General features: G+C 47.6%; 1 protein-coding gene across 1 annotated transcript in view; it reads left to right on the top strand.

Moving 5' to 3' along the window:
• The first annotated feature begins 9,925 nt into the window (after positions 1–9,925).
• The window catches only part of ARHGEF38 (Rho guanine nucleotide exchange factor 38), a 36,254-nt gene continuing 33,699 nt past the window's right edge, over positions 9,926–12,480 (top strand). The window contains exon 1 of the mRNA XM_009479911.2: positions 9,926–10,121. Coding sequence (XP_009478186.1) covers positions 9,926–10,121 — 196 coding nt within the window. The remainder of the gene's footprint in view (positions 10,122–12,480) is intronic.

The raw sequence follows: 12,480 nt of genomic DNA, 5'->3' as shown, positions 1-12,480 counted from the left end.
GATGGCGGCGGCCGCCTTCCCTCCCCTTCCTGCGGCCGCCGGGCCTGCGCCGCTCCCGCCGCGCCGCGCCGCGCCGCGCCGGCCCCCCGCCCCCCCTGCCCCCGCCGGGGAAACCTCGCACGGCGGCGAAGGGTGCTGCCGGCCGCCGGGGGCTGCTGCCTGTCCCCTCCTGCCCCACCGGCGAGGAGAGAGAGCCGCCGCCTCCCGCCCGGCCGCGGCTGCCACCTGAGGGAGGGCACGAGGTTTAGCCCCCAGAGGCCCAAAATGGCGGCGGCGTCCCGCACGGGCCCCCTTGAAGAGGCGGGTGTGTGGAGGGGGGGTTTTCCTGAGGGGGTGGCTGCTGCCGCTGCTGAGGCCAGGGTCAGCACCTCAGAGGAAGAAGGATGCTGCAGGGTGCAGGCCCAGGCTCAAGGGAGGGCTCCGCTGAGGTGAAAACAGTCAAAAACCCACCACCTGAGGTGGCAGGTGTTCCCCAGCGGGACCCGGGCATGCCTGAGCAGGTGGTACCCCCAGCTGTACCCATGCTGAGGTGCTTTCGGGCCACCAGCACTGCCAAAGGTGTGGATGCAAAACTAGGGGTGATGGTGGCAGGGTTGTTATCCTTACCTGAGGCCCACATCAGTGTGAAGACCCGACCCTGCTGCTCCCTAGGGAAGGAAGCGTTCATTTCTTCGTGGCACATGCAGTTTTATGTTGCCCAAGCCAGCCTGTGTCTGCACCGCTTATAGGCGGGCTGTTTGCATGGGTTCCCAATGGTAGATGTGTTTTTATATTTGAACCCCACTGATACTTAAATTAGATTCTCACCTGTATTCAGGTTGTGCTGTTTTTAAAGCTTATTACCCCTACATGTGATCTGATTCCTTTGAATTCTCTTTTCATTGATCTTTGAGGAGGATTTCAAATTAATTTCATCTGTCGATACAGGTAGTAGTTCTTGGAATAGTGCTTCTTATTCATGGATATTTCAAAAATTCCTGAAAAGGGGCAGATACCACTATTGGCATTTTATTGATGCAGAAACTGAGGCAGAACAACTTTTGTTGCTGTCGTCACTCTTAAATCCCAAGCCAATCATCTTGTGTATTCACCTCTAAAGGTGGTCAGTATTAGCGTTGAATTTTAACTCTGATTTGAATGACCCTGAAAGATTCCTGCAGGATAATTCCATGTTACCCTGATTACTTTATACAGTATTTTAAATGCTATTGCGAATTATTTATTTGCAGCAGAAAGGCTAAGTCAATCTCTTCCCTTAGATTTAAACAGTCTGTAACTTCTTCCCTTTTTTTGTCCCCTCTACTGTTTGGTAGGTCAGGCTTCAAAAGTGTCAGGATTGTCTGTTTGGTGTGTGCAATAAGGACCCAGCATTATCCTACACCAGAGTGGGGGATTTTCCTGATGGCTTCAGTCACTGTTCCCCCATGTACTCTTCTGAAGTGTGTTAGTTGCTACTCAGGACCTTGGAGGGAGCTGTATTCTTGTGTGTGGATTTGCCCTGACAATAAAGGCAAAAAACGCTATGGTCTCCTCTGATTTGTGCCACTGCTTGCTGTATTTGTCACAACAGCCTTATCTCCAGGAGAACAGAGAGGCTATGTTGCAGGCTCATTACCTACCTCCACAAAAGCTGCAAAATGTTGGTGTTTTCAACAGGGGACTTGGTGTCTTTCTTCACTGAGTTCACTCAACGCAAGGTTATCAGGGGTAACCTCCTCAACTGGACATGTGGGGGTGAAATTCATGTATGGTCTCTGAAGTTCTTCATTTTTTAAGTTTGTCAAGGGGGCAAATAATCTGTTTTTCATGTAGAATAATAATAATAAAAAAAAGTGGAGCAATTTTTGCTATTATAAGAAAATCTATTCTGTGCTTTCTATGAGTTGGCCTGCTGCTGAAACAGGCGAGGTTAAAACCAAACATGTGCCATAGGCCTAGCCTTCCCCCTCTGCTGAGTTCTGAGGAATCTGGATTTAATTTATGGAAGGTCGGAGCCTTTGAAAATCAGTTACTGAGCACACACACAGTATTTTTACACTTGCAAAGTTGGCAGTTGGGTGTAAGGTTATTCTAGAAGGAGTCCAATATATATTTATTTCCCTGTACAAGCTGGAAAGTGAAATACGCCACTGTGGCCAGGAGTCCCTGTAAGATGCACAAAGTCTGAGCGCAGGGTTCTCCATTGCCTTGTGTTGTGAACGTGGTCTTATCTAAAGCTTTCTCATCTGTAATGGGAAATCAGCTGTGAAACACTTGGAATTTATGACATAAAACCGAGTTTCTGTGCAGGCACTTTTTAGATGCGTAAATAGATGCCATCATGTCACCTAGCAAGAGTAGATGATGCAGCAGAAAAACACACAGAAACCCTGTTAATGCTGCCAGGGCAGAGAACATGATGTTCTAATTCTCTAGAACATCTAGAACAAAGTTCTCTTAGTACTGCAGAAAAAATAATAATAAAGCTCTAAGTAGATTTCTCAGTATTATGTGTTATATTACACAGAATATGGCAGAAGTACGTACAGTACTCCTCAAGTCAGATTTGGGTAAGACCAGCTTCCTGGTTAGAATAAATGTACCTAACATTCTTGAATCTTTGAAGCAAATGAATGTTTTGGTTCCAGTATCTACCTTAAGCAAATTATCCAGAATTACCAAGGCTTTTACTACCAAGGTATTAGAATCATAGAATCACAGAATCATTTAGGCTGGAAAAGACCTTTAAGATCATCCAGTCCAACCATTAATTATTTCACCTCTTTTTATTCCCAAGCATTTTACACCCCAGCTCCTTCAAGTATCATTCCAACTGGGCCAGCAAAAGGCATGTATAGGACTGATCCCATTTATTGACCTTGAAACAGCTCCCACTGAAAGACCATGAAAATATTGCTATTTATTTCAATGGAATTAGAACCAGGTCCTTAAGACTTAAGTAGGACTTACATGGTACTTAGGTTTTATGCTTGCCCTCTGCACAGGGGTGAATCTCATTCCAGCAGAATGCTAGTGGAGTATAGCAGAAACGCGGCAGCAGTATAATCACCTAAGCCTGAAGGACATCCTTACTTTAAAAGTTTGTACTCTGCAGTGTACATTTACATTTATTTTATATATATTTATACACACACACACTTATATATAAAATGAATGTTTTGCCCATGAAAATGCTGTGCAAATTAAATGCAGAAAACATTATCTGTGTTATAATTTAAAAAAAACCCAAACAGTTTCCCTTCCTCCTGAGTGAAAATCATTTTCATCTTTTCAGCTAATAAGGCTTTGAAGAATTTCATTAGTACCACTATGTGCTATTTCAGTGCGTTTGCTCTTGACTGGTGATCACATCATTATCGTTAACTTCTGCTGTAATATAACTTCTATCTCCATAGCTTATAAGACCATTAATCTGAAGGAATCAGCTCCTGCCAGCCCTCTGTTTTGCTGCTACCTGTGTGCAGAAGGCCAGCAGTCACGCACAGCCGTCCCCCCGTCCAGCCGCCTCGGTGGAACAGGTCACTGCCGCTGCTCACTCCTTCAGCCGTCACCACCTCACCGACGTGCGGATGGATCAGCTCCTGTCGGTGCCCCCTAGTTCCGATCAAGCCAAGCAAGGCTGAGGCAGTTTCGGGACGTGGGCTAAGTTAGCCGGGCTGCTTTTCAAACGGAACAAGTTAAGGAGCGTGAACAACTCCTTCTGCAGATCTTTGCACTGACCGTCTGCAGCAGGAGGAGGATGACCAGTCGTTGGAGTCAGTAACCTCTTTCATTGGCACAGCTGGATTTGGGAGAGGATGTCTACGCGCAGCCTACTCGCGTATTTGCATTTTACGCTCTGACGAATGCCTGATGGCAGCAAAAGACTACATCATCTAACTAAAAGGGACAAATTGTGTATTTCAGTAACTAGAATTTGGTTTATCAGGTTATGTTACTTTCCAGCTCAATGTGAGTAAAGACGGAGGCCCCTGTCCCAAAGAAACTGAGTACCTTAGGTCAGATTGTGAACCCTATGTTGTAGCGGTGAACTCACTTCATTAGCCCTATTGCTTTAAAACGACTGATCCTCTGTATTTATGCAAAATTCATTTTTAGTCATAATATTCACTATCATGTATAGGAAGATGTCAAGTCTACACCCTGTTTTTTTCTGAATAAATTGTTTCTCTGAGCTGTTAGCTTCGTTTTTAGCCATGCGTTTCGTTAGGCTCCCCGTAATGTATGTTAGGATTCACTTGCCAGACTAACTTCTCTGGACCTCTGCCTAGGAAGTGATTTGCCGATCAAGAGGCCAGGACACTGTGGCTGAGTCAGGCTTTGTAGGGTATGCCTATTTCTTCCCTCCTGGGCATCTGTACTGAGTTCATTTTAAGCCCCGTCAACCAAGCATTTTCAGCCTACCGTAACTCCCACCAAAACTTGTTTATGAGTATCCACTGAAACTTAATTTTTAAGACTCTTACCTTTGTTACTCCAGAGCAACTTCCCTGTCACGAAACAGAAATCACAAAATAGTCTTCTTTCCTGTTCATTCTTTCATTCATTCTTTCACATACATGCACATGCACAAAAAGACGGAGCGAAAAAAGGTTCCAGTTCAGCTATGAAAATACTGTCCGGAAACATGAAGTTTTAGTGTGAAGCTGCAAATCTATGATCATTCAAATTAGGGACCTAGAAGGACAATCTCGCCTATTGCTTATGATAGTCTTTTTTAGGCTCTGTTCTCCTCTTGATCTGTGAATCGCCAGACATAAGGTTCTCAAAGAATCCCACAGAAAATATTTCATCTTTGGTTATTTCTACACCCCCCTATTTTACATCGAAACATAACAATAATGAAGATTCATCTTCCTGTCCTTTTATCTGTACCTCGCTCGCTCGCTTGTCTTTCCTCATTAGCTTTGATATCACAGTGCCATCTACTTGATCAACAGAGTCAGGTTATTTTCCTTAGAAAATCACCGCGCGGCTGTAACCCTGAAGAAATCAAAGGGCTGCTCGGCTCCTTAGCGAGTTGCCCTCTCCTCCGCACCTCCAATCCCTTTCAAAGCAGCACTGCCCTTAGATGGGCGCCTTTGGGAGCTGGCCCGGCTCCGAGCCCGTTTCACAGGCTGACACAAAGGCCCGTCTGGGCAGTGACGGATCTGCTGGCGCTGCGAGGACAATTCAAGCCCTGCTGACCCTTCTCTCAGCATCCCCTCTCCTCTCCTGCAGGGGTTTTGTTTGAGAGCCGGGTCCCTCTCTGTAGGCATGAAACGCATCAGCCTTTTGTATGTGTAAACTAGGGCAGAGTCTTTGTTCAGAGTAAGAAAGCATCGCAGCAGTCGGAGGAGATGGATTGCATAGCCTGATAGGTTGAGCCATCCCTTCTTAAAAATATCCACACCTTAGCCTGAGCCCTGGCAGGCATATGCTTTATTAATTTCTTCTACAGATATTTAGACAAGAAACACTATAGCCAGGGCTAAAAGAAATTATTGCTGTGCACCTGCTTCTAAAGACCTGTTTCTCTACAGGAATCACCAGTCTGGCAAGATCAACAGTAGGAGTGAAGGCGACACTGCCACGCTAAATAACTTTCCACCTACGAGACAGGCTTTTTTCTCTTTTTGTACTATTGAAAGGTGTTTGAAGTTTTTTTTCCGATGTATATTTCAAAGTAATTTTGATTCATTCATTGTGAAAAATCAATGTGTAGACTCCAGTTTTACCTGTCCTTAAGCCTTTCCTTTTTATTGCTTTTATCCTCACACGTCGCTCTGTTCTTATCTTACCAGTATAGCTGCAAACAGGTAGGGTGTATGTACTAGCAACTTCCCAGTGCTCAAAGTCCTCAGTGGGCCTTACGCGTGAGTGCTCTTATCAAAGCCTAAACTTTTTGTCCCGCAGAAGCCGTCTTTGCTATGACTCGTGCATACAGGCAGAGTGACAAGAGATACGGGCTTGCTTTTATACGCACCTAGGCTTCCTTGCATGGAGGCGGGGAGCTATAGAGACATCTACGCTCCTTGCTTTCGCACTCCACCTGTGAGGAGGGTAGGGCAGCTTTCTGCAGAAGTACCATGGTACCTTTCTGATTCTCCGCTGCCTGTCGCGTGTAATCGCTTTATGTGGGCAAAGTTTGCGCTGGCTGGTGAAGTCACTCTGCAGCTGCGTATTGAGACTCTGTTTTCGCTTGGTGGCTGTGCTGGCCATTGCAGTGAACAAATTTTAAAATGGCAGTCCAGTGTCATTGCCACAGGACTCCAGCAGTGGTCTGTACCTCTAATCAAAGGGAACAGGCACGGTAGTCAATCCGCACCAGCATTTTTCATATATGGTCTGGGGTACGAAGTTATAAAGAAATCTTTTGTAACAGCTGTGAGGTATTACAAGAAAACAAATAACTGTTTGCTTACTTAATGGCCATCAGTCTTGATGGCGCTCCCGGTTCGTTTATAACTCAGGACTGAGATAAAGGTTAGCATTGACCGTACAACAATAAGCTCTTATATGCGTCTAATACAGTTGCTTGGGAACACAATGCCAATATTTTCTGTGTTGACACCAGCACCTGTTCTGTCTCTTAAGCAGGGTGGCTTCCATGCAAATAACTCCTATGTAGCTGCTCGCATCAACTGGATTCCAGTTTGCTTAGGAGAATTAAATGAGCACAACGTACAGCGGTTAAAGAGATTTTCGCATTAATTGTAAAAAGAGCATTTTGTCCGCGCAGATGCCAAATATTCCCCCTTGTCTGACGGATTAGTGGCTTTGATACTGCTTGACCATCAGTTGTTACTGGGGCCAGAAGGGAGCAGGAGTAATTTGGAAATTGAGAGAGGGTTGTTCGCAGTATTGTGAGTGGCAGCTGGAGTGCTTCACATGCAGTTCTGACCGTGCTTTCTGTGGCATTTTGTCATAGTCCGGATAAAGTACAGTAAACAGTAATAAGAGTTTATAGGGGTTTCTTGCTCAATATGCATCTGATTGTTTTTACATATTCCTTGTACTGACTGCACTAGTACAGCACACTAGTGTAAAACAATGATTGGATTTAACGTGGCGATGGATAAACCAGGATGTGTCTCAAACCTCCCTCCCTCCAGAGGGGATAGGGAAGCCGCTGGTCCTGAATGTGTCTCCCTCACTTGGAGTGTTACAGAAGACATGCTATTTTCATCCTTTTCCATGCTGAGTGGCACAGAGGAGATATTCTGAGGTTCCAGAAAGTACTCATCTACATTTCCAAACTGCAGTGTAAGCTACCTCTGGGCTTCTGGCTGCCTCAGAAATAGTGCTGCTGGCTGAAGCCAGATAAACCATTGCAAACACAAAGGCAGCAGCAAACCACAGCCGGCTTTCCCCGCAACTGTTCCCTTGCTGAACGAACACATACCTGTTCATACCCTGCAACTGAGTTGAGGAGGAAGAGGAAGACAACTTTTGCATGTGGGTAGATTGCTGTCGTAATAAACCCCTGAGCAAACTGCACTATATCCTATCTTGGCTGTAACTCTGCGTGTGTGGCAGAGAGCCTACAAAGCCAAGAATTCTATAACGTTTGTTCTTCCACCTCCACCCAGCCAAAATATATTCCCCAGTTCTCCCCCAAACCATCTTAATTTAAATAAATACAATGAAATCTCATATAAGTGATGGGACCTGTGTCTTCTGAAAAACATGACACCATAAAATCCTGGCTGGGGTAAATACCTTCTCTGGGCAATGCTGGCTTAAGCAACCGTCAGCCCTACCGTCAGCTGCTCACATGTGCCCCCGCATCATCCCCTGCCTCATGCTGCCACAACTGCTTGCGTAGCTGGGTGATGAACTAAACAGGAGCACAGATCCAGATGGAAAATAGCCCAGGGGAAAGGGGGGAGGGAGTTTTCAGCCAGATCGGTTCCTCCATCTCAAATGCGGGTGTTTACACCCTGCAGCAATAGTGGGAAAGAAATTATCCGGGGGAGGGGGACAGTCAGGGTGGTGACCGTTTAAACCAGTTTTACCACCTCACTGAATGCCAAGCCATTGCTTCGAGAAAAAAAAAAAAAAAAAACCTCAGGGAGTCCCCAGCGTAAGGAAATGGGGTGGTTGATTTCTCTCAACTCCCACCTTAATCTGTTTACTTGTTGCTGGGGCTTTGATGCTTGTCACAGGGGTGTCACGGGTGGGTCCCTGCGTACGCCTCTGCCTGCTGTCACCACTGCTCTGCCTTTCAAGGAACTTTTGCGGTCTGACTTGCAAAACAAAGAGTTTCTTAGGGAATATCAAAGAGGAGGCGAGACGTAACACATGGATTGCCTACGTAATAATATGTGACTTCTCTGCCGAGCACTGTAATAATACGTGACTTCTCTGCCGAGCACAAAGTCTTCCCAGTATCCCCCTCACTGCTTTATTCCTCTGCCAGGCTGTGTGTTTGGGCTGGACACTTTGTGCAGCACTGGCGTGGTGCTGCAATTTGACGCAGTAAATTGCTTAACAGTTTCATGACCTTTTCCTTTCACTGCTGGGTACAAATGAGGGGCTTTGATCAGGAGGTTGCATCACAGGACCAGCTCCTTAAAGAAAAACAAAAGTTGGAAACGAGGTTACACTACTACGCTGCGTCCCCGCTTGGTTTTTACTACGCAGTCCTTCGGGGACACAGCGTGGCAACGCTAAAGCAATATGCTCTGCCAGCGTTTGTCAGAGGGATATTAGTTGTGTCCCCCGGCAGATGCTGTGGCAATGAGCGTGCAGGAGAGTGACACCGATTAGGCTGCTCCACGGGGCTCCCGCCAGGCGTTTCCTAGGGCAGGGAGGGCCGCAGGGGGTGGGTATCAGAGCAGCGGCAGTGATTGCTGCTGATGGCTGTTGGGGCTCTTCCCAGGATAAGTCCGGTCCAAGCTTAGATGCCAGCAGCTCCTGCTGTTTTAACATGAGCTTGATTAGACCGGCGCTACGGAGGATCACTAGACGGTGCCTGCGTGCCAGAGGCCATTGCTAACAGACAGGATAATAAGGTCTTTTCCAGGGGCCGATCCAGAGGTATTACGAGCAGGTGTTTTTGCTGTCCGCTTCCTCGGCCATCGGAGCACAGTGATCTGTTACGACAGTCTCTGCGGGTCCTTGGCAGGCTTTTGTGTCACCTCTCTGCATAGCGTAAAGCAGGACACAGCCTGGTTTGAGACAAGCATCAGCTCCGCTCTGCTTCCTGCCTCCTGGAAGGGTTTTCATCTCCCTCCCAGCTCTTTTCTTCCTTGTCCTGGGGGACTGGTCTCCCTTCAAACCTGTAGATGAGGAGTTTCCAGCTGAAAGGCTACACCTCTCGGTGGGGTCGGGAGCCTGGGAGATGCAGTTCGATACATGAGGAGTTGGGGTCCTGACCAGGCTGCAGGCTGGGCACTGGGGAAGGAGAAGGAGCGAGGGTCAAGGGGGTGGCTGGCCTCCTCTTCCCGTTCGCCTTGCTCTCTGCTTCCCCGCTGCCCCGGCAGTACAGGACGGAGTGGGAAGGCGTCCGATGAGAGCGTGGCCGTGCCCTGCCGCACCCGGGCATCTCCCTGCTAGCGTACGGCAGGGGCAACCCAGGCAAAGCTGGGAGCATGTGGCTTCACTTCGGGGTGCCGGCACCCACAGCCCTGCGGCGGGCTGAGGAGCGTCCCCAGAAGCAAGGAAACCGGGCTGTGAATGGCCACGGTTTTGGGGCTGGCTCTGAAACCGGCCCCGCCGGGCGTGCTTGCACATAAGGCAGGTGAATGCAAACACCGCCTGGGGCGCCTGCTGCCCGGGGGTGGAGCCGCTCCGGCACAGGTGGCAGGGCTGAGCCCGGGCCCTGTGCAGCCCGGGGAGCCCTGCTCCAAAAGCAAGCCCAAAGCAACCAGCCTTCACCTGGGCAGCGAGTTCACCTCCCTAAAAATCAAGCTATTGCCCCCCGCACGGAGCGAGGCTGGCCATGGCGAGCACGGGCTGTCCAGGGAAGGAAGGCGTGGGGGGCAGGAGAAGGAATTTGGCCCTGCTGAGGAACAAGCTGTACATGGGGGAGAGGAGGAGGACGGAGCCCGTGGTGGAGAGCACCGCCGCCACCGAGGACCACGGCACCTTGAGGAGGAGTCAGTCCGACAGGACAGAGTACAGCCAGAAGTTACAAGGTACCGGGAAAGCTTGCCTGGTGCTCTGCTGCTAGGGATGCTCTGGGCTGGGGTGGTATCTCGACGCCCTCCAGGCTGCAGTCTGGAGATGAAGAGATAAAGAAGGGAATGGCAGTCTCTGCCCCCAGACGCTCACAGTGAGCAATTGTCCCCTCTCACCCTTGCCCCCCACGTCCAGGGTGTGAAACGGTTCTCCTAATTTTTCTAAATAATGTCCTGTGGACTTTTGGAAAATGCAGTCGAAGGTTTTGGGGTGTTCCTGCAACATGCGTGTGCAACCGGGATCTTTCTCGGTCGTCACCAGAACGCATTTGCAACGCAAACAGTAATGTGAAAATACGATGGCTCCATCCTACCTGTCTTTGGTTGTCGTGTCAAGTGGGGTATATGCTAACTAATTAGAAGCATCAAGGACAGTTTTTTCTTTCCGTTAAAAATACCAGGATCTATAATATGTTTATCTGTTCCTCAGATTGTACAAGCCTGAACTGAAGTACGTCCAAATACATGTTTTGATGCATATGCTGATTCAAATTATACCATTATGGAGAGGGTTTCTTTTCAAATAACCAAATTGCATCTGGACCAGAAACTGGCAAATTATGTCAGTATTGGGCCTGTCAATCAAAAATTAAATGCGATGCAACAAATTGAGGAAAAACATGAAGAATGTGTATGGCTATTTCTGGGAGTGCTCTGGAACACAAACTTATGAATTTCTGTGGTTTTCCAGCGTCTTGAACAACAGGGTCTCATCACAAATGCGGGGTTTGAGTATTATTATAATATAAGCATGTATTACTAATAGTGATATAACTGCCTAGTGACAGTCACTCTTGTGGCAATAATCCTTTATGGGGAAATAAAATAGGAAGACACTTTGGGTTGCTGTATTATGGTTTTGATGCACTTAATTAGAAAGTAGCATTCTTTCAGAGAGACAATAAAAGCAGAAAATAAAATAATAAACCTGAAAATAATAGGATTTCTATGGGGGCTGCATACACTGCAAACAACAGAGCAGTTCATCGATTATGCTGTTCCCTCCTCGTGATAGCTAATCAATGAGAAGATGAAAAGGTTGTCAGTTAAGTCAGGCACGTGCTGCAGGGATCTGGCGGGGGTGTTTCAGGGTACAAGCACGGATTGCTATGGCTGGACAGGCCAGCTCCTGGCACATGTCCCACCAAAACAGCAGGTATTTTACCCAGGAAGGGGGTTGCCCAGGTGAGGCCGAGGTTATCAGAGCAGTATCCAGCAAAAATACGAGATCTTTCTGTCCCGTGTCAGGTGTATTCATGCGATGAATGTCTCTTGTTTAAAATCAGGAGCAAAGGAGGCGGGGAAGCCTAGGTAGTCATGGCAGAGCATGAGGTTATGTTTATGGCAGCAGTCCAAGGAGACGGTAAATCCAGCTTTACAGCTTCTGCCACCGGCTGAGACTGCCGTGGCCACCTATTGCAAAGCACAAGTCCGGTATTGGCTCACTCTTCTTGCTCGTGTTCCTTCAAGAAGAATGGTGATGGGTTAACAAGGTATCTGCAGGCTTTATATTGGATTACAAGTTGCCTGTCCTCAGAGTGAAAATACAAAGTTGGTAGAAATTCCTATGAAGTGTATTTACAGTCTCAAGAGAAAGAAATTGTTGTGTGCCAAGGCCTGATCTGGATCAAATTTTGGTGAGCTAGATGTGCCTGGATCTGGTAATGACCACGGATCCCAGACCTAGTGTGTTACCTGCCAGAGCTGATGATGTGCTATGATTGTACGCCTTTATGGTCTTCATTTTTCCTACTAGTGCTTGGATGTGAAGCAGCTTACCCCAAGGTGAGGGAAGTGGTTTTATTGGCCCAAAGCTTTTGAGTTCTCCATTCTTGGTAAGAAAAGCCGGCAGATCTGTTGGTGACATAAATGGTCTGTTGTGTATCACCAGGTCGGGACTCTCCGATCACCCTAGAAAGGTAAATGCTTTGCAAAAAGATACAAATGGTAATAATTTGCGCTTGTTTCCCACATGAATTGGAAGAAAAGCTCTGTGTTTCCTTGCCCCTCCCTTCTACAGTCCCCTGTTAATATGTTTTCTAACAGACAGCCTGCAGAGCTGTGGTTGGTATTAGTACGGACAAGGACGTGTAAGACAGGAGCAAACCCTGCAGAAGGGAATCCCTCTGTGAGCAGGGCTGGGAAGCCAAGAGTCAGAGGCTGCAGGACGCTCATCTCTGCTAGTGGTAGGCAATCTAGGTGGAGTACGGGGACCAAGCTGTCTTTACACCGCAATGCCTACATCAGCATTGCAGCACATTCGCACAAGGTATGGCAAGGGCAAGACATCTCTCGAGGGCCCTTCCAGTCCTCTGCG

Source organism: Pelecanus crispus, chromosome 4 (genome assembly GCF_030463565.1).
Source record: "Pelecanus crispus isolate bPelCri1 chromosome 4, bPelCri1.pri, whole genome shotgun sequence".
NCBI classification, from domain to species: domain Eukaryota; kingdom Metazoa; phylum Chordata; class Aves; order Pelecaniformes; family Pelecanidae; genus Pelecanus; species Pelecanus crispus.
The sequence above is the reverse complement of the archived record's forward strand: the minus strand, read 5'-3'. Positions and strand labels throughout refer to the sequence as shown.